Source organism: Ptychodera flava, chromosome 22 (genome assembly GCF_041260155.1).
Source record: "Ptychodera flava strain L36383 chromosome 22, AS_Pfla_20210202, whole genome shotgun sequence".
NCBI classification, from domain to species: Eukaryota; Metazoa; Hemichordata; class Enteropneusta; family Ptychoderidae; genus Ptychodera; species Ptychodera flava.
In genome coordinates, this window is record NC_091949.1 from 34,658,536 (window position 1) to 34,685,046 (window position 26,511).

General features: G+C 37.1%; 1 protein-coding gene across 1 annotated transcript; it reads left to right on the plus strand.

The window, feature by feature from the left end:
* Window positions 1-24,900, plus strand: LOC139123278 (pyruvate dehydrogenase phosphatase regulatory subunit, mitochondrial-like). The gene is made up of 16 exons (XM_070689408.1): window positions 1-654; window positions 1,603-1,736; window positions 3,833-3,914; window positions 5,209-5,372; window positions 5,509-5,630; window positions 6,184-6,301; window positions 6,713-6,865; window positions 7,559-7,683; window positions 8,355-8,547; window positions 10,929-11,084; window positions 13,678-13,820; window positions 14,770-14,918; window positions 15,572-15,779; window positions 18,827-18,916; window positions 19,850-20,032; window positions 23,696-24,900. Exons 1-16 carry the CDS (start codon window positions 329-331, stop codon window positions 24,044-24,046), a joined length of 2,697 nt encoding a protein of 898 aa, XP_070545509.1. The 5' UTR covers window positions 1-328; the 3' UTR covers window positions 24,047-24,900.
* The last annotated feature ends 1,611 nt before the right edge of the window (window positions 24,901-26,511 follow it).

Here is a 26,511-nt window from a genome sequence, read left to right on the forward strand (position 1 = left end):
ATAGATGACCCATATCCGGGCCGACGTGTTGTATGTCGGTTGTAACGTTCTGTTCGGTTTGCCCATAGACTAATACCTGCCGCTGTTAATATAGATACAGTATGTTAACTTTTGACCTGTAGGACAGAAAGTTGCTGATCGTACACAGTGGCAGGTGACAAGCATTCGAGTGCCTCACTAAAACCAACCCAAGGCCGAGCGAATGCGGACACCAGCGCGCTCCATTTCTGGTTTGCCCAGCAGCTGAAGGTTGCATGTATATGCCGTTACTCAATTATTTGCGTTTTGTTGACACACAAGCGTACAGAAATCTAACCGTCAAACGAACATGATATTACAGAGTTTGCGCTTCGTAAGTCCGAATCTAAACTCGCTTTGGCAAGTCTTACACCTGTCAACAAAATGCGATCATAGGACATTATCTCAAAGTTGTATAGCAAGCCTCGGATGTGCAAGGATCCTAACAGCGGGTTTGCAAACCCGCCAGAGTCAGCCAAGAAGATTGCGTTCTTCGGTGGCAGAAGACGTTAGCAGTCAACAGCTTCCAAGATCGGCCCGCGTAGTAGTGGTCGGGGCTGGCATCAGTGGTTGTTCGGTCGCCTATCACCTTGCCCAGCTGGGATGGAACGATGTCGTTGTCCTTGAAAAAGGACGGTAGGTATACTAGTGATTGACACTGATGGTGTCTGATGGTCGTGATTGTGGGCTCTTTGTCATAGAGCTTGCTTTGTATCAGCAACATGACTTCAACTGCTTCATACTCCTTGTCAGTTGAGTCGAAAATGCATCTAGTACATGCATACCTAGAAAGAGTTCCAAAGTCGACAAGTGTCGATCAAATTGTCAAATTGGATTGTAAATATGTCGCTCTACGGTAGGCTTCTACCCACTTTATAAAATGGTCACCAATGACTATTTTTTTCACGTCCAGTCTCAGGAAATGGACCATATTCGAGACACCGAATATGATGATGCATGGATGATGTTAGGTAGACAGGTAAATTTACCTGTGAATTTGATATCATAAAACCTCTTGTGGCTTTCAATCCTTGTTACACACAGTGTTCCATCAGTTGACAGGAACTGTACTGCTTTGTTGAAGATGAGAAATATGTAAAAATTATATATGACATTAAAATATTTTGCAGTAGGAGCAGTTTTAATGACTGTATTCCGCATACACCATATAAGTGATATGCTTTTCAACCATGTTGAGATGAAATGTAGTCTGAAGGATGACTTTCCAAAAAAAATATCGAAATGCACCACATATGCCAACTTTTGTGTGATATTATGTGTAGAAAGGAAATGATTACCAAATCCAGTGAAAAAGTTTGACAATGAAATAGTTTACGTCAAAAGCAATTTCATGCAGAAATGTTATCTATGAAAGCATTGTGATCTGCACAAATTTTAAAGTTGTTTTTTTGTGTTGATACTTCTTTGCTGTAGGTCAAAATTATTATCTATGAGAATTTGTCTGCTTCTAGTTTACTCTCACAATATTCGACCATCATTTCTATGGACACTAAAGATGATACCATTTATAGACACAGGTTCTGGCGAGTATTTCTTAATTTTTTCATGTGCTGTGTTTTGCAGAGTGACGGGCGGTTCAACATGGCATGCCGCTGGGCTTCTCCGAAGAATGCGAGGAACGGCCATCGAATCAGAGTGTGCCAAAATAAGCTGTCAGTTGTATGCCTCTCTGGAAGATATCACAGGCATGGCCACAGGTAAACTGAGAAATCTCTCCTTCATTCAAGGAATGCAAACCCCAGAAACCGTATTAGTAAAGTTGTGCTCACGCTTTACTCAAGGAAACGTACTCCATTTTCTGTTCATAATCAATAATGAAAAAGGTCATATCATAACACATTTATATTCTAGAAATACAAAATGTACACACTGTAAACAAAAAAAAAATAATTACATCTCAGTGAAAACGAAATTTCATGTTTCAGACCGATTTTCACAAGTTCAGCAAAGAGTTGTTAAAATTGTAGAGTTCAAAAATTATTTATTTTAGAGTTCAAAACTCTGTCTAGAGATACACTGTGCCCTAAGAAAGTAGCTTTAAACACATCCAACTGTGATGAGCACTTTTTGATCAACCATAAGTTTAGCAATATCATCAGACTATTGAAAAAATGCTTAAAACTAAATGAATAAATAGCACAACGACATAAAACTAAACAATTATACATAAGGCCACTCCATGCAAGTAGGATAGCTCTACACTGTTACATAAGGCCAAAGTAATTAAATTCTTTGTTTTGCGTCCCCACCCTCTTAGGTTTTTAAGGTTTTCAAGAAAAACACACACAGTGTATTTGAATAGGATATTTTAGGACATAACCGCTTAGCTTTTCTTAACTAAAAATTTTGTTACAATTTTTTATTTGCTGCAATCAAATTACATTGTGTTAATTTTCTTGTGTGTGTTTTTCAGCCGCTTAGACGCGTACCTTTTCCCGTTTAGAGTGGACGCAAAACAAAGAATTTAATTACTTTGGCCTAAACCTTTTTCCATATCAGCAAATTCTCACCTTGTCGTCATCACTGCTTGTGTAATTTTCCATTCAATCAATAACATTTCACAATCTTCAAATGCCCATATTTCATATGACTCTGCAGCAAGTAGGTCACATTACCTTCTATTATTTTACGATCATAGTCTTGAAAACAAATTTCAAACATGGGTAAAGTCTTTGTTTGGTCTGGTGGTCATGTTAATATGCATGTTGTGTAATGTTAGGTGATTATTCTTTCAAAGCCAACATAGCCTATTAGGTTTACATGTTTGATTGTGAATACCTCAATTGTAGCTATTTGCAATGTTAATTTTTCAAGGGAGCTCAGTGTTTTTGCTAAGGTTGGGGAATATTGATTTTGGAACCCCAGTAACATCAATGCTAATCCCTAAACTGATTGCATTGATATACCAACAAGGGGAACCCTGGTTCAAAATGGCTTGGGAACCCCAGTAACATTTACCAAGGTACCACCCCTAGCAAAAACACTGGAGCTGTTTGGACAAGTTATCATCATATATTGTATCAGTATAGGGTACAACAGTGACCCTGGAAAATTTTACTGCAAACAATGCCAGATATCCTTAATGACCCACAAAGTCCTCTGGAATAGATCAGCATCATCAGGTACATTCATTAGGCACCAAAACATCACTGCAAGGTGCTATACTTGTTCTCAAATTATTTGCGATATTTGACCCTATAGTCCCATAGTCAATCCCAGCATCTGTAACAAATGCAGAATTTGGTATTTTCTTGATTGTAGCACACACTTCCACATGTTGTAATGTGCACACATTATGATATGTGGCAAATAGTGCCACGTCAGCACGATGTGGCACACACTGCCACATGATTGAATGTGTACACATCATGATGTGGCACAATATTGCAACATGATTTAATGTGCATGTGCACATCATTGTGTACTAGTAGCACACATTCCACATGATTTAATGTGTGCACATCATGATGTGGCACAATATTGCAACATGATTTAATGTGCATGTGCACATCATTGTGTAGCACACATTCCACATGATTTAATGTGTGCACATCATGATGTGGCACAATATTGCAACATGATATAGTGTGTACACATCATGGTGTAACACCACTTCCACATGATTTAATGTGCGCACATCATGGTATGGCACATACTGCCACATAATTTAATATGCGCACATGATGTGGCACATGCTGCCACATAGTGTTTTATATCAGTGTTAATGAATGTTAGCAAAGGGCTGTTTAACATATTTTTAATTTTTTTAAAAAAACTTCAAATCTTTTATCAGGTTTCAAGCAGTGTGGAGCTCTCATGACAGCCCAGAGCAGAGACAGAATGTTGTCATATAAGAAAAAAGTGGCCCATTTAAGGTTTGTTTATTTTGCATACTTGTACACAATTTATTACTGTTCATTGACCCCAATTGTGTAAGAATCTCTCCCTTGTATGTGTTGGGAACAATGCCAACACTATACATGCTATAGAGAGGTTCTGGACTCACCCAGACAGCTCACACAAACAGTCAAGCATGTTACGTAGGATTATCAAATTTACATTCAATTATGTAATTGATCACAATAACATTTAAAGCTGGGGAACTGTGACATTGACAAAGGATTTTCAATGATAGTGCTCACAGGCAAGCAATTTGAATAGACACAGTCCCTCTATCCACTGATCTGGAAATGCGGCTTGTTTGTCTGTGACACTCCGTGATATGAATATACAAACGATTCACACCTCAACAAACAACACTGACAATGTTCAACTTTTGCTTTCCTATTCAGAAAGTGTCTCGACCTCAACATTTTTTATTGCGGTAAAATGTCGTTATGTAGTGTTTGATGGCATCATAAATACCTTAAATATCTTTAATTGAAGAACTCAACTGAGAAAGTGCTTTAAAGCAAATTCATGATGCTAAGACTGCAAAAGTTTCCAATTGACAATTCTGTTGAGTTCATTGTTAATGCTTGGGTCAACTGCAGTGTTTCTCAGTTCCATCATATGTTTTGTAGAGCAATTGTAGAACTAGTTCTCTGAACGGAGGACAATGACGTAACAGGAGAGATCACAGGAGCCAATCTTTTTATATTAGTAATAATGGGGTAGCTATCTGAATACCTGTCTGTGTTACCGAAAGAAAATTACAGTGGGATACTCCAGAAATGTGTTCTCCGATTTTACTTGCCACTGTTCGTCACCTGGTTTGTTTGTTTATTTTTTTTTGTTTGATTCTTTGTTTGTGTTTGTGTGTTTATTCTGTAGAACTACAGCACACTTCACATAAATATGTCATCCATCCACTAAACAAACTCACTTACAGCATAATTTGTGAGAAATGTGTACTTTACTTATGCATGCTAGATGCTGTTGCCCCACAGGTAGTTCCAGGGTTCAAGGAATTTTTCAAGGAATTTTTCCCCCCTTTAGTACATTGACACTTGTAGAACTTATAACAACCCGTGAATTGAGGCAGTTTTTGCATTTTGTTTCTCATACTGATCAAAGAGATCAATATCTTTCTCACGTAAGTTTATTTCTTTCTCAGTTTATTTCAAACCATTTACAAAACCTTTTAATTCATGGTTGACAGTGGACAATAAGGCAAACTAGAGATAAATATCATTTCCGTTTTGTAGTTTTAAAGTTTAAATATTGTAGACTTGCAGGTATGGAAGCAGAAATCCTTGGACCCAATGAAATATCACAATATCATCCTTTGTTACACACTGAAGACCTAGAGGGCGCTGTTTGGATACCAGCTGATAGCTCTGTCAATCCATCGGATGTCTGTCAGGCACTGAGCAGGGCTGCAATACAAAAAGGTACACAAAACTTTCACAAATAAAGTAGTAATGTTTTGTAGAATGTGCGAGTGAAGTTATAGCTGTGAATATTAAGGTCAAAATACATTCATTTCCAATGCTGTTTTGTGAAAATTTCATTTTTAATTTTATTTAGGAGTCAAAATTTATGAAAAAGTAGATGTGCAAAAGATTTTCACTGCCAGTGGTAGGATATATGGAGTGCAAACTGACCAAGGCTACATCAAGTGTGAATACCTGGTGAATTGTGGAGGAATGGTAAGACCAACTATCTAACCTGTTCTTGTTGCTATGGCAGCTTCACTTTTTGAAGCCATTTCAAAGCAGAGCCACAGTAGACTACTTATGCAAAATGTATGCCCTCTTTGCAATGCACCTATCAAAGGTTTACAACAGATTGGTTTGGGGGGTTGCAGGGCAATAGGGAAAATTGATCACAAATCGTATCGCAGGAAAGGGGAATTTGATCACAACTATATGCACTCTGTGTCCAGAATTTGACTGCCAAATTATCTACATGTAGCCTCAATTTTCCCCTAACTTTAGGTATTTACACATCTGTGAAGCCTATAGGTGGGGAATATAACATGGCTCGTAAGAAAATGTCAAATTCGGTTGGTAGGCCCATCATGGAGACTTATGATGTCATACCTGAGAGAAATCACAGAAACATTTGATCATGACCTCTGTCATAAACATCGCCTCCACCAACCTTCCCATCCCCTACTCCCCCTCTCCTGAGACTCTTGACTCAGATTGTCCCCCTGATTGATTCAATGATGTCATCGTCACCTTTTTACCATTATTGCAGTGGGCAAGAGACATTGGTTTGGTTAGCCGTCCAAAAGTCAGCCTACCTCTTCACCCTTGTGAACATTACTACTTGGTAACCAAACCATTGGTAGATGTTGACACTTCCAACCTACCAAGTAAGTTCAAAGGTCATTTACTTGCCACATCAAGTCACTCTGTTCAGTGTATAAACCAACCAAGGCTACATCAAGTGTGAATACTTAGTAGTCATTGCCTTAGACATGGCCAGGAAAATTCCAGAAAGTTTTTGAAAGGACAAGAATGGTGTGAACATCTATGATGGAACAAATTTGTATTTTAAGAAAGAAGACTTTGAAATGTTTGAAAATTTGAAATCTTGTATCAGCTGTAAATGCCATTACCCAAGAACAACTATCAGCAATGGTAGCAAAGTTCAAATTGTTCATTGGTCATAAATAAAGTAAAGGTTTCTTGTGTATACCATTTTCTGTCCTGTTTAGTATTTTGACATATGACCATGCAAGTTAATAGCAGAAATTTTAATTTTCAATAAAATTTGTTTGCAGCACTACGTGATGAGGATGGCCATTTTTATGCAAGAGAGTGGTCTGGTGGGTTGATGGTTGGATCGTTTGAGCCCAATGCTAAACCTGTCTTCTACGACGGCATTCCAGAAACTTTTGAATTTGGAATGCTACCTGAAGACTGGGATCACTTCCGTAAGTGGATTCGGTTAACGTTTTGTATCAATAGGGCTGATTTATAATAAGATCACAGCTGTCTCAGTAATTTGCCCACTTATATGCAGTCTGAAAATTTTGATAAGACTTTAAGAAATTATAAATACAACAATCACATGTCAAACAACCTGACCAAAAGTTGCCATTATAAAGACAGGTGCAGCAAGACAAAATTTATATGAACTTCTCTGAGCATTGGCAAATGTCATGAAATGCACTGCTGTATAATCATGATCAGCACTTTTGGATGCTACAAATTTATAGCACAGCAGGGGTGACTAGAAGTTTAACAAAAATGTTAAAAACTTACTTCTCTGATATGTTGAATATTTTTAGTTTTGGTTTGATGAAATTATTATTCTCTGCTGTTTTCAAATCTTGCAGTACCAATAGGGCATACCCTAATGACTTTTCACTATTAATACACAAAAAATAAACATTTGTTTGCACATTTTGACTAGACTTTGGGAAATTATGTTCACAGGTATGTCAAAATTGGTACTTTGTTACAACCAATGTTATGATTGAAACTATGAAAATCACTTGTCAAAGGCTAAAGATGATCACAGACTTGCATGTTAAATTCCATCTTACACTAGTTGTGCCAGGTATGTACACCATAATTTGGTTCACATTATGTGAAAGTCTGGCCTGACGTTTTGTCAATTTCAGAACCGATGCTTGACAACATGTTGAAGCGCATTCCATCTCTTGGCCAAGCTGAGGTCAGGCAAATGTTTGTTGGTCCGGAAAGCTTTACTCCAGATACCAGTATGCTATTTGGTGAAGTACCAGAGGTATGCTAAGTTACTTATCAACGTGGTGCCATGGGTTCAACAAAATATTCACAATTTGTCTATATTTAAATAAACATCAAATAAATTTTACAGCTGGTAGAATAGAAGCTAGTGCACGAACTACCGGTATATCATTTCGAGAGATACTGTCATTTGTAAATTTAAAAGTGATTAGAAGGATTTACTTTTGTGAATTTTGAGTAGAATGTCCCCCTACCACTAACTGAGCAATATTTTTAGATAATTTCCAGTTCTAACCATGTTAGCTGCTTACAATATGGCAGATATCTTTGTCCAAGGCACCATGAAAATCTACAAGTGGCTCAATATCAATGTCAATTCTTATCATTGTTGTTTGTTCCTGTATGCGGATTAACCCTTGAGTGCTGTAATTTTTCCTACCAAAATTTCAGTGTGACATTTTACCAATTTTTATGAATTGTTCTGTAATTTTTTGTTAATTTGGACCAAATGGACATAAAGCTTTCAATGGCTACAATCTTTGACCAAAATTTTAGGAAAAATCTGAAAAAAATTGTCCAGATCTGAAAAAAAGTTGCTCTCTATGTTATATATTCTATAAAGGCAACAAAATTGACTTTTGCACTGAAAGGGTTAATAGTTGAACAATGACATTCCTTTGAATAAGCCCTATTCATTCCTTTTGTTAGATCAAGAATTACTTTGTGGCTGCTGGTTACAATTCATCTGGCATTGCATTGGCTGGTGGCACTGGACAGATACTTGCTGATTGGATAGTCAACGGCCAACCAGCATTTGACACCTCACCTGTTGACATCAAGAGATTCTGCCAGACCCATAACAACAAAGCATTCCTCAGGGACAGGGTTAGAGAAGTGGTCGGTATGTATGTATAATGGTTCAAGGTGATCACTGAAAACAGTTCTATTTGGTATGTGATATTGTATGTGCTCAAACTCACAACATTGGCACCCAGTCACCTAGTGAAGACATCATATTCAAAACTGCTCAGCCAAATCCCCACCTTTAAACAGATTGGTTCAATAACTGAGATAAGTTGTTAAAATTTTTCTGAACCTCTCCACACACTGTAGAGTTAATGAAGCACCTGTGCTCTCGCTGTCGCTCGTAACTTTCGTAAATTACGAACAAAAAAGAAAATTTACGAAAAAAAATGAATGCTCGATCGGCCATTTACGAACGATTTTGTTATTTTTGAAGCCTGATTTTCAGTCAAGATTGTGAATTCCAGGGAAATACTGTCATATCTCGTCTTTCAAAACCTACGCTGCCCCTATCATCGGCGCATCGACACATGGTGATAGCTGGCTTTGGACTTTGACCTGTGATAATATGAGCATGCGCGAAAAGGTTTCAAGATCCCCGGGTCTTGTAATCTCATAGTGGTGTGTCATGCATTACCACCCCACCCCATTACGGTAGTTTCGAGACACCCAAACACTCACATGCTGTCAACTTTCCGAATGGACTGTTGAAGCGGATCGAGGGAAGCGGGCAGTTACAAATACTTTGGATTGATAGTATCCAGTTGGGAAAGAAAGTTGAGCATAAAAACCGCAACTGATGTGAAAAAAATACGAAACAATGAAACCGCCGAGCTAGAAGAGATCAAGAACAGTCAGCCTGAAAGACAGCAGAACTGCAGTCCGGACCGCGCATGGTTGAACATGTACTGCAAGTGTTTTTCTGTGCATGGAGGTGGAAGCGAGCCGGAAATCGTAGATGTCATAGATTTGTCATTTGACGATCTGCAAATTGAATTTTTCAGTCAGTTTGCCAATTTTAATAGGTTTCCTTCAAAATATTTTACAAGAAACTGTCTCAGCAAATGTTATGAATACTGATAGTTTTCTATGATCCAGAAAAAATGCTGTACACAGTCCCATGACCAAAAAGTTTATCCAGACAAAAAAATAAATGACGATCATCTGCAGCGTTTTAAAAGTGTAACTGTCTCTAAGAAAACATTAGCAGGATCACCAGTCTCAGTTTGCGTACTTAAATTTGATTGAGATGAGACAAAATTTGTGCGAAACCACAGACTGCCAAATGTTCTGATCAGTGGTTGTTTAAAAAGAATTTTAGAGATGAACATGGCATAATGACTGCAGCTATAGAGGCACCACCTAGTACCTATGGATGACGTTCATACTTTCAAAGTAACAGAGCTTTCCAAATATGAAAAACAGGGGACAGATTTTCTAGCATCTAAAACTTGTGCAAACACTGATAATATTTGATAATATTAATGACCGCTTCATAAATTAATATATATAATCATCAACCACTGACTACACACACAAAGGGAGTTATGATTTGTGTCACAATATACTTGAACATGTTATGTTGTGTAATAAAGATAGAGTAATTGAATAACATTCATTGGCCGTTGACCAAAATTACACACTTTATTGAGACAAGGAAGAAATTTCAATGTTACAAGCATTCATGACCCATGATGCACTGTGTTATTCAATAAATCTTTTGAAATGCGTATCAAAATATGAGTGTTCATTGTCAAAAAAACTAAAAAGGGATTTTTCATTTTCTTTTGTCTATAATGAAATCATTCATCATTTCTATCCCCTTAAAATCATCTATGGAGTACCAGAAGTGCTTGTTGAAAGTTGGTGGGTTCAGAATAACATAATTTGTGCTTACTAATATTTTTTGAACCCAATTCGTAAATTTACTAACAATTTCGAAAGGCCAGAGAGAGCACAGAGCACCCACACTCACATACTCACTATCACACATCGCACACAAACTTGATACCAAATTAGTACAGTGGTCTGTTATTCAAAGTGTTTTCATACAAGGCATTTTACAGGCCATGTCAGCACTCTGTGTTGCTCATGGAGTTCCGAGAACAGTAGCAATGGGTCAGTAACCGAGAAATTCAAAGATGACTTCATATTTCAAGACAAAAACTCATCACCCTATATTTAGCTCCACACAACAGCATTGATGACAGTCCAAGACTGTGATATCTACAAAAATGTTTTCAATCGGATTCAAACTCACAACATATTGCACCCAGCAGACAAGCAATAGATAGAACCGCTTGGCCAAATCCCCACTCTCAAAAAAGAGTGGTTCAATAACCCAGCTAAGTTGTCACAATTTTTCTGAATGCTGACCGTCCACACGCTGTAGAACCTATGATTAAGAATCAACAGTAGCAGTGATTTTTTTTAAAAGATATTATATCTCTTTTATATTATCGTTTGTTTGAATTTCAGGTGATGCATACGGAATTCCACATCCATATAAACAGTACAGTACAGCCAGGAAACTTCACTGCTCTCCTTTGTATCCAAAACTAGAAGCGGCTGGTGCGGTGTTCGGGGAGAGGGCAGGTTGGGAAAGACCTCTCTATGTCAGGGAAGAAGAATCAGGTAAGTTTCATTTATCTTTATCCTGCTCATCATCACAAGCCTTTAAAGGACTATGGCAGGATTGTGACATGATTCTTATAGGATTGCCGATTGATAGTGACAGGATTCTCACAGGACTGCCATAGGAGTATGACAGGATTCGTATAGGGTTATCATAAGATTATGACAGGATTCTCATGGAATGTACTCATAATGGCAAGCTTCCCATAGGATTTCCACAGGAGTAGGACTTTTTGTGACATGTTTTAATCAATGTATGGGAAAACAGTAGTCAAAACCTTGAAATACTAAAAGGGCCTATTCCATCAATTGTGCAATTATAAAGGCGACCAAATATCTATAATTACATGCTGCATATATCCAAATGTCTCCAGTTCTATGGTGTCTAACAGGGATTTGATGACGTAGTGAACCTCTAAACCATCACTTGCCTGCAACTTGACCTCAACTTCTTTATCTTTTGTCCAGCGCATTTACAGTAGCAATTCTCAATCCCTGGTTCTCACATTAGTGATTGTTGATATTATACATGTATAATGATAGTCTTTTACTTATTTATTTATTTATTTATTTATTTACCTGTGAAACGGTTTAAAAAGCAAAAACTCAACAAGTGTTAGGTCATACAAGTCTATTTTATTAAAACATTACACGGGCTTGTTAAACAATAATTTTTATCTTGATAACACTTGTACTTGGGTGGGAAAGTGCCACTGTAAAAATTGCCGTCTCTGTTAATTTCTCTGTTTTGTTTTGTTCTGTTTTGAAATTTCTTGTATTTTTTTATGACTGTTTTATTCTGCGTTTGTCTTTTCTGTTTTTAATTTTGTATGTGTAACTTGTTACATGTGTGTTTTTTTGGAGGGTTGCTTTTGTATAGGTGTTAGTCACCTGTGCGACTCATCCTGACTTTATGTCAAAGCTGAATAAATAAATAAAATAAATAAATAAACTGCAAAAAGCAGTGTCATTAAGGTAGTATGCACCTCGAAAGTGAAAGACTTAAATTTTGCTCTAACTTTCCTCAAGGAATCTTTCAATCATCCTCTTTCAAAATCAAGAATAAAAATAGGGGGTCACCGTGCAAATTTTGGTAATAGAGAAACAAATTACCCAAGATTTACCGATATTAGAAATTCAAAATGGCTGCCATCCCTGTGTTAACTCTATGGAGAAAAATAAAAATTTTCGAATTTCGAAAAACTAAGCCGGTGAAAAGTTTTCTTTCACCAAGAGCTTAAAATGAACCCCTATAAGTGGTATATCAGAAGAGAATTGTAAAAGTTTGAGAGTTCGAATGTCTGTCCCTGAGGTGTGTTCTACCTTAAGTACAAAACAAACGCACACAAACAAGAAGATGCCAAAGGAAAAAGAGTCCATCGTTGAACACAAATAAATTTTGAGTTTTTTAGAGCAGTATTCCTCATATTCCAGAGTTTTTATGTAAGTCTCAGCCAATTTTGAGACATTTTCTCCCAAGTTGTGGTTTATCTCCCACAATGTCTTGCTAAATAAAACGTTGAATCTAAATTTCAAGCTCCCAGAGTGAAACTTATTTATAACACTCCTATTTCTTCTCATGTGAAAGTTGTATACAGATAGTTCATTTGCCAGGAGATAAAGCTGATAAGTCAATGTCAAATCAAATCAAGTGGCTTGATGAATATATTTACCCACAAAATAGATTTTATTTTTTAATATTCAGCAAAATGATCCATGAAAAAGTCACTTAAAATATTTGAAAGGTAATGTACAACAATGAATCAGATTTCAGGTGCAAAAATGCAGGAATAGAGACAACAAATTTTGTAAAATATAATGATATTTAAAGTTCAAAATGTTTACCAATTCCATTATTTATTTTACGGGAAGATTGATTTATTGATTTTTCAGAAAGACAAGACTGAAAACTTCATTTATTCCACAACTCAAACTGAGGAAACATAAACAGCAAACCAGGAAAAAGTAGTATAAAAATTTTAGTCTTGAATATCTGTCCCAGAAATTTTACCTGAAGTATATATGCCTTGAAAGTGTAAAACCTAAAATTTTGCTTGAACTTTCTTCAATGACACTTTCAACCATTCTCTTACCAAATAAAGAATAAAAATCAGGGATAACCGTGCAAAGTTTGGCACCAGAGAAACAAATCATGTAACATTTATCCATATTTGAAATACAAAATGCACACCATCCGTGTGTTAACTCTATGGGGAAAAACAAAATTTCTAACCTATGGTAGAATGTTCCTCGAGGACAGATATCTGGACTCTCAATTATGAGTGGGCTCATCTTGTTACTCATGGCATGAATAAAATTTTCACTGGTGTATCACTGTGAAACCAAATTTGATTTTTTCCTCATGACGTTTACATATGAATGGAGGCCTTTTTGAATATCAGGTGATCAGATGAATATCAGGTTATAAATATCAGGTAATTTGTTTCTTAAGTATCAAGTTTTGCACAGTTATCACTGATTTTCACTGTTTATTTTGAAAGTTGCGTTGTGGAAAGTCGGAGCAAAAGTTTAAGTCCTTCAATGTGGATGTGCATGCTACCAGAATCTAACTGTTTTTTCGTTCTATTCACAGACGACTTTATTGAAGAAGACTACATGAATCACGGATTATTTGGGAAGCCATCTTGGTTTGAAATAGTGAAGAATGAATACAAAGCTTGTAGAGAAGATGTTGGGATGTTAGACATGAGTTCATTCGCTAAATTTGAATTGAAGGTAAACTCTGACCTTATCAAAGAAAGAACTTGATTGGTTAGAACTCCTGTATAGTCAATCAATTAAATCTTGCATTTTGTTGTACAGTAACAGATAGTCTATAACAGATCATTAATACACTTAGGAAATATATATGCTGAACAAAGCTATAGAAAGACCCCATAAGAAAGGCCATTTCATTAAGATGACTGGGCTAAAGTGTTATTTAGGTGTGCTGTAATTTGAAACATAGATTACGCAAACTGCAAACTGCAATTTGGAATTTAGTGTTTGTGTAACAATTACTTTCACAGAGTTAGTGTATACCAACCCAGTATGGGCCAGGAAATAGGGGAGGGGACGTCACACTGTACTAGACCTTTTTTCAGTGATCCCATAATGCATTGTTGCAGCCATTTCAAACTCTGTATACACACTTGAAACAGAACCTGATGTTGTTTGTTATATACATATCATATCCCATTGTCAAGTGATACAGTTCATGGTGCTGAAAAAGTTAAGTGCCTTTGTTTCCATCGACAACAAACGTATCATCAAGGGTAGCATCAAGCCACAACTTACCCTGTTGTGAAAAGCATCATGGATTATGTATAGGAGGAGTGTAAACAGTGTTTAAAGATGAGATGGAACCAAATAGATGTGACAGTAAACATAAATATCAAAACAAAATGGTTGTTCTTTATCCTTTCCTGCAATATAAGATGATTTGGAAATTTGAAGGCCCTCATTTGGCATTATGTCGAGTGCAATTGTGAGAAAATTATATTTTATGAAGGCAAATGGACAAACAGACAGCCGACTTTTGACAATCAACACAATGATCAACAAACAACAAGAGCATTAGGTCGATAGGAATTTTTATATGTTTACATCAACTTTAAGATTGTATCATGCATAAAGTAGATACTACTGGTAAATAAACATTGAATTAAAATATTTGTTTTCGTAGTCCAAAGGTAATGAAGCTACAAATCTACTACAGTATCTATGCTGCAGTGATATCAATATGCCAATTGGAAATATTGTACACACCGGAATGTTGAATAAAACTGGAGGATATGAGAATGACTGCAGTGTCTTCAGACTAGGACTCAACAAGTAAGAAAATTTAATCCCGCCATATTCATCTCCAGGATTGAATTTTTGCTAGGCTTGTGGACAAAAAATATTGGTCGATCTGAAGTTTCATACATGTATCCTGAATTTTTGCCAGCCTTGCAGACTTTCAGGGCAAAACACTGTAGCGAATTCCTCCCATAAAGCTACTCCAATAGTGGGAGACTATTCCATAGACCTCTATATTTCTGAATCAGTGGATTTTACACAACTTGTAGAAGTACTGGTAGTTGTAGCATGACTGAACTGAAATGAACATAGGGATTTCTGGATTTGTCAGTTTTTTCTTTTTTCATATCAAACAGAAATCCATCGGTGAATTTCAAAGTCAGATGAAATTTACAGTGTCACTAGTTTCATAATGCCTCGTAATCAGAGGTTGTTTCTGGAAACGTATGTATTTCAAATGTGCACTTAAAAGACTAAATATTTGATGAATGAAAATAATAAGATGTCATATTTAATCATAATCTAGCACAAAGATTATTCGTCCATTTAATTTTCATCACTGTAATAAGTAATTTTAAATCCCTTTCTCAAAAAAAGCATTTTGCGAAAGAATCATTGACTGTTTTTTGACAAATTGTTACATTTCTGACCTTTGACCTTTACTTTTCTCTTCTTCCATTGGCTAGCTACTTCATTATCTCACCGTCCTTCCAAAGAACACGCTGTCATTCATGGCTGAAAAAGCACTTACCAGACTCTGGTGCCATCTCTCTGAAAGACGTGACAAAGGAGTATACAGCTCTCAATGTGATGGGACCCAAAGCTAAAGAACTTCTCCAGGAATTTACAACAACTCCCCTTGATAGTGCACACTTCAGACCTTTTACTGGAAAGGTATGAAACCATTCTTAAGAAAACCATAGTATCTTTGAAGAGTGACCACCTCAACTCTTGATTATGTTTCATTATATGGGTTCATTGTCTCAAACAATTTCTTACTCTGTTTCAAACAGTTTGTGTAATACCACCAGAATTTATATCATGTCAGTGGTCTGTGTTCATATAATGTGAATTGATTCATTAAATCAGTGATGAAGACAGGTACACCAACAGATGATATTGGACAGGTGACAGTCCATCTATGAAACCGTTCAATAGGTTGGCACACATTTCCAAATTTTTGAAAGAAATGAACAAAAGTTACAGCAATGGTCTCTCTCCATTGCAAATTAACTTTCATCAAACAAAACCAGTGGTTTTTTTTAAAGTGTTACGTAATACAAAATTGAAAAACATCCATTCCTTGCTTTAAAAGTGTTGAAATTTAATCAAACAACTTTTGGTAGCAAAAGATTACAAGGTAACCACTCAACAAGAGAAGTGTACACTGATGATGTCACTCATATTATTCAATAGCATTATTTAATTTCATGACATTCCAACATATTTTTATTAGCTCCCATAGCCATATGTATATATGGCAATGGAAGCTATTCTTATAGGCTAGGGAAATGTCTGTATGTATGTATGTCTGTGTGTCTGTATGTCTGTATGTCTGTATGTCTGTATGTCTGTCCGTCAACATCAAAAACTCCTAAACCGCTGTACATTTCATCTTGATATTTGGTGTGTACATGGATGATGGGCTGTAGATGAGATTTTGTTCAAATGAAGTTGTCATTGCCAAAAATATGCAAATTAAGTGAAAAAATGTAAAAACAGTCAAAATTGAAAAAACTCAATAACCACTGAGCAGATTACATGAAAAATTGGCATGTAAGTACTTTGGGCTGACATGAAATGATTGTGCACATCTTTGGTCAGTATCTTGGACTTGCTATTTTTCATGAATTTTTTTGTAATTTTCTCCCATTTTTGGTCAAAAAATCTTCTTCTTTGAAACCACAAGTTCAATTGATTTGAAACTTGGTATGGAAGTGCATAGGAATGACCTTTCCCAAATTTGGGCAAATCGTGGTGAAATTTGCATATTTTTAGTTTACACGCCCATAGACTCCCATGTATTAGGCAGATCTCCATAGACTCCCATGTATAAGGCCACGAAAAATAAAAATTTAGTTTCTCATCGTATTCATATTGCAAAAAGGATGCAGTGACACAATTTTTAGTCCCCATGGATGAAGTCCAGTGGGCTTATAGATTGGGTCATGTCGTCTGTTCGTCCATCCGTGAGTCCATCCGTTCACGCAGACATCTCGGATATTTTGACAAAATGTCATGTGACCTTGATGACCTTTGATCTCAAATATACATATTTGTCCATAACTCAGTAACCACGAGTGCTACCACCCTTCATATATGGTATGATGGGACACCTTTATGACGCCACATATTGTACCTCATTAATTATGCACATATCTAATTTTGAGCGAGCCAATAGAGCTAGAGGTCTGATTTTTGGTATATAGGGATAACTTAGCAAAACAATTTTTTTGACAAAATGTCATGTGACCTCGGTGACCTTTGACCTCAAATATACATATTTGTCCATAACTCAGTAACCACAAGTGCTACAGCCTTCATGTATGGTATGATGGGACACCTTATGAGGCCACATATTGTACCTCATTAATTATGCACATATCTAATTTTGAGTGAGCCAATAGAGCTAGAGGTCTGATTTTTGGTATATAGGGATAACTTAGCAATACAATTTTTTTGACAAAATGTCATGTGACCTTGGTGACCTTTGACCTCAAATATACAAATTTGTCCATAACTCAGTAACCACAAGTGCTACACCCTTCATGTATGGTATGATGGGACACCTTATGAGGCCACATATTGTACTTCATTTATTATGTGCATATCTAATTTAGAGCGAGCCAAGAGAGCTAGAGGTCTGATTTTTGGTATATAGGGATAACTTAGCAATACAATTTTTTTGACAAAATGTCATGTGACCTTGGTGACCTTTGACCTCAAATATACATATTTGTCCATAACTCAGTAACCACAAGTGCTACAGCCTTCATGTATGGTATGATGGGACACCTTATGAGGCCACATATTGTACCTCATTAATTATGCGCATATCTAATTTTGAGCGAGCCAATAGAGCTAGAGGCCTGATTTTTGGTATATAGGGATAACTTAGCAATACAATTTTTTTGACAAAATGTCACGTGATATTGGTGACCTTTGACCTCAAATATACATATTTGTCCATAACTCAGTAACCACAAGTGCTACACCCTTCATGTATGGTATGATGGGACACCTTATGACGCCACATATTGTACCTCATTAATTATATGCATATCTAATTTTGAGCGAGCCAATAGAGCTAGAGGTCGGATTTTTGGTATATAGGGATAACTTAGCAATACAATTTTTTTGACAAAATGTCACGTGACCTCGGTGACCATTGACCCCAAATATACATATTTGTCCATAACTCAGTAACCAAAAGTGCTACACCCTTCATATTTGGTATGATTGGACACCGTATGACACCACATACTGTACCTCAACAATTATGCACATATCTCATTCTGAGCAAGCCAATAGAGCTGGATGTCTGATTTTTGGTATATAGGGATAACTATAGGAGAGAAATTTTTTGACCAAATATCATGTGACCTCGATGACCTTTTACCTAAAATATATGTTTATGTCCCACATCAAGACTAATACTCCTATTACAAGTGGGGACTATGTCATTGTAAATGACTTGTTGAGTTAATTGTTGTATCACAGTATTCGATATATCTAATTCTGTATTTTTTCCATTTTATATTCTGAATAAATACATTAAACATATTTCACTGTCTCCAGTACATTACATTTAAGTATTTTCACTTCATGCACTTTATCCCTTTCACACATGTTCAAATATCTTACCAGAGAACAAACACTAAATAGTCCAGGATGGGAGCTACAGTGTCATTGACGCTATTTTTTATAATTGTGCCTTCAAGGTTATTGATATTGGATATGCCAGTGATGTTAGAGCCTTGGCAATGACGCATTGTGGAGAGAAAGGATGGGTTCTATATATTCCAAATGAGGTAAGCTGTAAAGCCACTGTAACTATAACTTTTGACAATGTTCTCAGTGTTCTTGTTCTATGCATCAACTGCAGTTTCTCCAGCGTCTTTCTTCAGAATTTTCAAATACCCAGTATTTGGTCTGTCAGTGGTGCATGCCAGTGTGACGTGCATTGTCGGCAATTGAATACAGAGCTGGACTTGAATATGATGAACACTCACAGTGCTGAACACAAATATACAATCAATGCTGACCAGCAAAGAAATCGGTATTTTAATATGCCATAGGAAGTACAGTACTGGTACACCCAGGAACTGTTGCTGACAGATGCAACAAAAACTTGGAAAACAATTGCCATAAGCTAATGTATTAGTTATTAGGCTTTTAGCGTGAAAAATTCACACCATTACCTTTGACAAGTTTTAAGCACAATGCTGTCTTCCGTAATCATGTTACTCCATGTACGATGTTTGTCCGCCTGTCTGGCTGTAACAAAGATGACAATGTGCCGTGTCAAAGTGCAAAGTTAATCAATTATAAGACATATCTTTAGAAACTCAAATAATTTGCATAAAGATTGTTTATCAAATAAATAACACTTATGTGAGCGGGAGAAAAATCATTCTATTTTGTAGCGCCCTCTGGTGTTCATGTCACATTTGCATAAGTACCAAACTTGGTTGACTTTCATTTTTGTATGATTTTCCTTTTACCAATTTCACTCTTCAACTGTGAAACATGATTTTAGTTTATTCTAGACCTGCCGTATTGTTCACAGAAAGTTACAAGCATTGCTGATGGTCAACCCCCAAGACACTGTCAATCCAAAAGTCACTTCTAAAAATACATTTTCTTCAAGGTCATTGCATGGTCATTCATGAAGTAAAACCTTTGCTGGGAGCCATCTTGTGAAATACATTTTGTTCATATTTATTTATCTTTTTCTCAAACAGATGGCACTTCCACTGTATGATAGACTCATGGAAAGAAAACAAGATTTCAGAATCAGAGATGTTGGTTTCTATGCCTACCAGTTTCTTAGAATTGAAAAATTTCTCACATTTCTGTATCAAGATTTTTATACGATACATACGCCATTAGAGGCTGGTCGTCCATTCCAAGTCAGGCTAGAGAAGGTAGGTGTCTTATTGTTGTAATAGTTTGATATCTGTTATATCTTGAATATTATTAGAACTCATGCAAAGAAGTCCTTCCAAAAAATCATCACTCATATGTGTAGCAATGATCATGGTTGTAGGTTTCTTACCATTAGGAGAAGACATAGCAATGTGTTCACATTATTTGTAGCTGTCAATGCAATTATGGGTAAACACTTGTCTGGAGCCTCTCAACAAATATGGTATGCTGCAAAAAAAACTTGCGTCTAGCGTCGTGCTCTGATTTTCCGTTCAAGCCATAAAACTGCTGATTTGACTATGGAAGAATTCCAGCCATGAAAAGTTATGTCCATTCTCTCAAAGTCTGTCATTGAATATTTCCCTGTATTAGTTGGCTATTAGTAGGCTTTACTTCACTCTTATATACTATGCCTAATTATGGCACATAATACGTGCTTCTTCATACTGGTACCATATGGACCATGTAGCTCTGCCTGAAACAGTCATACAGTCATGAGTTATTTAAATTTTTCAGACTTGCGTCCTTTCACTGTCAATTGAGCAATTTTATGGCGTTAAAGGCTGAGCCTCACTTTAAAAGGACGCGAAGCTATGGCGGTGTTCATTGTGTAAGTGGACACCTAACAGGCAACATGCGGGCACACGCTCCAGAAAATGCCACTTTTTAGTTTTTTCTGGCCGTAAAAGCGCAGACAGACTGCCAAGTGGTCAGCGCGAAGCTGCTGCCGATAGAACTTTGTGGTTATATTCAAATTCTAACGCAACTGGAAGACAATTTTTTATGAAATTCAAGCGTTGGTGGTGGGGAATCAATGACCGTTGGGGATTTGAAACGACCATCAATCAAACGCTTGTATAAACTCTGTTTGCAGGATTAGCAAAAGGTGCCAAAAGGTTGAGATCAGTTTGTTTAATTAATGTTATAGAAATCAAACATCGTACTGGCCAAGTGATTGACTGGGAGGAGAACTCCACTAATGCGAGAACCTGGGATTGAAAATTGCGGCTTTAAAGACGCCCATTGGTTATAAATACCAGATTACATGAGAGGACGCTCATTATGCAAAAAGACGCCGTGCGAGTAGCTTGAACTGAGAGCTCCACAGATTGCGGTTTTTTGCGTGTTTTTTATGAAAATTTATGAAATGGGAATGCTGTACAGCAGGGTAAATACCTGATCAATACATAACGACTCCATATTTTTCAAAGCGATGAGTTTTCGGGACAATTTTAGTGAGTAATTGTGCGTGGCCAGTGAGAACGTCGATCCAGGGGACGCCGATTGGGATTTGAATACCACTGTCAATCAAACCTTGTGCAAAGTCAGACACGAGTTAGCTGGATGTGTACCTAATGTCGATTAGCATTCGCCTTATCTGCTAATGGTGACTGAAATAAATAAAATATGTGTCAAGATTTCCAGTATCGAAGACGTGCGCAATAGTTTCTTCACAGTTCTCCAACTTTTGTACCTACCCGCCGCATTGCTGGGGATAAAAAACGTGATCAGACGACATTCAAGTCGATTACATCTTTAGTAACCGTGGACACGGTCCCTCCACAAAACATGCTGTGAAAAAGAAAATGTATTATCGGGTTCTCTCTTACTGGAAAGTTTGATGGCCCTGAAAAGGGCCGTTTGGTTTGGTTTTGTGGCTTCTACCGTACACCCAACAATGGCAAATGTGTATGGTACGCCGGGCAAATTTGGATATAACGATCAGACAACAAAAGTCACGCAAAATGGCATATCAGTTTTCTTCTTTTGACGAGTACGTCATCGGCCTGCATCAGATGCTGTTTTCGGGCCAAAAATCGCTCATCGCGCCAAGCGTGTATCCGGTCAAGGATATCCCAATACTTCCGACAGAGTCGGAGTCAGATAGACGCGTTGTTATTGCCAAACTAATAATGCTAAACTCAGAATGACAAATCAAGAAATGTTAAATACCCCGGCACAGAGGTGTGAAGCGGTACGGTATCCGTGTATAGTTTCTCATGGAGTGTCGTTTGTACCACAGGGGCTCATAAGTGGCTATTTAAGTCAATATTACAGCGTTTTTCTTTCTTTTTCAATGTTACAAATAAACCAGCTGAAGAGCACAACACTTGTGTAGCTGTCTTTTGTGTAGCTTGTATGGGCATGTATAGTGCGTCCTCGTAAATGTGACCTTTAGTTCCATGACCTCTAGCCATGCCTACTTCCTGCCCTGCCCTCGCTATGCTTACTGTACTAATATTAGTGCAGTAAACACAGCGACGTCTGTACGCATGCAGTAGGCATGGCCAGAGGAATTGGCTTAGAGGTCACGGAACTAAAGGTCGTATTTACATATGATCACATTCCCCATTGAGGGCGCACTATACATGCCAATACAAGCTACACAAAAGACAGCTACACAAATGTTGTGCTCTTCAGCTGGTTTATTTGTAACATTGAAAAAGAAAGAAAAACGCTGTAATATTGACTTAAATAGCCACTTATGAGCCCCTGTGTTTGTATCTCTGTGAGTCTACTAATAAACGAAATGTTTATTTGACCATGGAGCTAAAAAAGGATGATTTGACTTCCTCTGTTTCGTTCTGCCGTCACTTCGAGTGTACGTAGCCTCGTGAGCAAGTGCCATCTTATCGATAACCGACGCCATGCAGTTCCGCTGCATATCGATCAAAGTTCATTACGTCTGAGAAATTTACGAGATTTCCTGTCCGAGTTTTCGAAATGCATCTGATTTTTGTACTTTTTTGGTTACAATTCAAACGAAGTCTCGCAACACAAATTGGCAAATAATGTAATACACGATGATATGGACTTGTTTTCTGACTTCTGACCGCCATCTTGGCCTCATAAAAGTTTTATATTATTTCGACACCGATGTTTCCAAATTTAATAAAACATTACTTCTAACAATTTGAGAGATTCGAACGATGCAGATTGTGTTTTTTGCACACCAGTATATTGACTTGTAATTTTGTGGATCGAGGCATAGACAGTATGGGGGGGAAGATGGTCGAGAACACTGTCCGCATCCGGCGCCAAGAGACACACTGCTGGAATCGGTGAAATCTGTAACTCTAACGCACCAAGTATGGTGAAAACACCTCATGCCAAAATGTACGTTCTCCGACGTGCTCATCGACGTTCGACGTGAATTTAGTAAATCTACTAATATAGCGGAGTTTGACGCAAAACAATGACTATGTTGACAGGGTGGAGTGCCCAATGCGCGATCCTGGGATTGAGAACGGCAGCTTTAATAGAAAATCAGAGCATGATATTACATGTAGGTTTAAGGGTAGCAGACAAAAACTACAGAGAGGTTTCGAACAAAGACAAATGCTGCTCGGTATACTGCTGTATATATTGCTGCAGACTCTAATAATTTCTATGGTTTCATCAAAATCTATGCCTAACAAAGAACCATTTCATTATTCACTGTGAAGTTTTCTGAAAATCTTACAATAAATGGCCGAACAAATATCTATACTTGCAAAGGAATGTAGAACTATCACAGCATTAATAATCAACCATGTTGCTTAGCAACAATCACCTGAAGGGTGACTAATACCATGAACGTGTAGTTTATATGAACAGATCCTAGCAAAAGCTGTGTCATGTTTTACAAACTTTGCAATTTCTTATTTCCTTGATATTTATAGGAAGGAGATTTTCTCGGAAGGCGTGTGCTGGCAGCACAGAAGAAGAACGGTGTGAAAAGAAGGCTGGCAATGTTTCTACTAGAAGATCATGATCTAGACTCACACATCTGGCCGTGGGGAAATGACCCGATTTATCGGAATGGACAGTTCACCGGCATGACAACATCCACTGGATACGGATTCACTCTGGATAAAATGGTTTGCATCGGATGGGTCAGCAATGTGAATCCAAAAACGGGTCAGCACAATGTGGTCCCGAACGAGTATGTTACGTCAGGAAGCTATGAAATTGAAATAATTGGAACAAGGTACCCAGCCAGAGCAAGACTATATACTCCACTAATTCAGTAAACAGTGCAATGGAGAGAGTAAAACTCTGAACCCTTATTAATATTCATGAACAAAATTTGAAAAATGAAGATTTTTTGGTACAATTATTATTTTTCAGTCAAATAAAGCCTAGTAGAAATTTTGAACCACATGAATTCAATCATGCAATACTAATTCATCAGAGTGAGACCTGAAGGACACTGGGCCACCACTTCATATGGTTGTAATCAGTACTTAGCTGAGATCTTTCATGAAGAATAAATACAAATGTACACCCTAAGGTAGTGTTGGACAGTACTGCTGGGCCAGTATCTTCATATGGTAGTAAGGACCAAAAAAATAAATTGTGCTGGTCCGATAACATGGTTTTCAAATAAAGGGTAGGTAGGTCGGCAGGAATTTTTTTTCCAAAATATTTTTATTTTCAAATATGCATTTTTCAGGGGTTCAGGGCAGTCAACTGGCCACAACATTTCTAGAAAAATGTATCATACATATAAATGGACAAAAACATAAATGACATCCTTGTTCAAGCAAAAATCAAATGCCAAGTAATGAATGCGTGATTTTGGTTTTTCTTTCTGTTTTTTACTTCCCTGTTTACGTACCTCTAAAAAGTTTAGGGTCAGCAGATAAAAAATAAGGTAGGTCAGGTTATCGGAACAGCACAATTTTTTTTTGTTTGGCCCAATCAGTGCTTGCCTGAGGGTGCCTTTAATGATGAATAAATACAAATGTACCCCCTAAGATAGTGTTGAATAGTACTACACATTATCGTGGATCCAGTAGTCTCCAGTTTATCATTCTTGCTTGCAAGGATGGTTGAAAATTTTCTCACGGTAAATTTTTGTCAACCACAATAGTCTGGTGCCGAAGCACAAAACCCAAAAATTTCGGCCCCACAATGGTTCTCGGTGGTTTCTGTATCTTCAAAGCCTACTGAATCAGGATCTGCATGATGCCACCCTGGCACCCTTGGGCATTTTAATATATTCAAGATGGCCACCAAGATGGCCGCCAAATATGTAAATGGTGATATCTCAGCTCTGTGAAATGTTATCAAAATGATTTTAGTGTCGTATGCCAGGTAAACAGGGCCAAGAAATTCATTTCTTTCATTGCCGAACATGTGCAACCCTTAATTTGCATAAAAATCCAAGATGGCTGCCAAAATGACCTCAAAAACAGGTAAAATGCCATATCTCAGCTCCATGAGAAGCTGTTGGAGTCATTGTGGTCTCTTTTGCCAGGCAAATGGGGTAAGGAACTCATATCTTCCATTGCCTAATATTCACAACCCTTAATTTGCATAAAAATCCAAGATGGCTGCCAAGACGACCTATAAAAAAAGTTAAAATGTCATATCTGAGCTGAATGACTAGCTGTTGGAGTCATTTTGCTCTCCTTTGCAAGGTATATCGGGTCAAGCAATTCATATCTTTCATTAGCTGACATGTGCAACCCTTAATTTGCATAAAATTTTATTTGCATAAAATCCAAATATCTGTTTAAGTGTGTAACAAGTCATATCTCAATACACTATGCCACTGATTTTGGTGTCTTTCGGCATGTTTTACGGGACAAAGAATAGGTGTATTTTGTTATATTTGCTGTAAAATCAACCATGATAATCTAAAATTGATATTTACAATCCAAGATGGCTGCAAAGATCAATTTATATCTATGACCATACTCATCAAAATAGGTCTTAAAGAATGCTTGATTGGCAAAGATGCAACTCACACCTCACTAAATCTAACATTGGTGTTTGTAATGCAATTAAACCGCTCAAAGTGTTCTGAATTGGTGCCAAATGCAAGAGTTGGTATTCCTGCTGCCTATGAATGACACTATAGCATAAACTAAACACTTGTTTGCAGCATGACGGTTGCAAAGCTTAGGGTACAACGTCCGACGGATGACATGAAACCTGGTCGTCAAAATGGCAAAAGACAAGTATTTTCGTTGTTAAATCAGAAAACCATACCTGCAATGATGAAAGTATTCATAGAAGGACTCTGCTACACCCACTTTTGGTCATATATTTGAAGGCCAGCAAAATTAAAGATCCTACTGAAATTGACCTGAATGACTAAATTTGTGCAAAGATAAACAAGACAGATGACTCAGGATGGCTCAAAGATGATCAAACAAGTCACTTTCTGCAAGTGCAAAAGCATGCTCAGTAAATTCCCCTCGAATAACTGAAGCTCATTTTTTGTGGTTGATTGACAAATGATAATATGACCCTTCACGTTGTATGGAAAGGTACAGTTCAATATAATTGAATTTAAATGCATGGTGTGACAATTTATATGAATGGAAATGTGAATTCAATGACCTCTCAAACGGATCCAAACACATACAACCTTGTGTCAAAGATGCTGGATAAATGTTGTTGTAATGTTTTATGAAACCATTATAGCGGCAATGTGGGATAAAATCCTTCTATTAGAAGTAAGATTTTTCCAGCTCAGAAACAAATA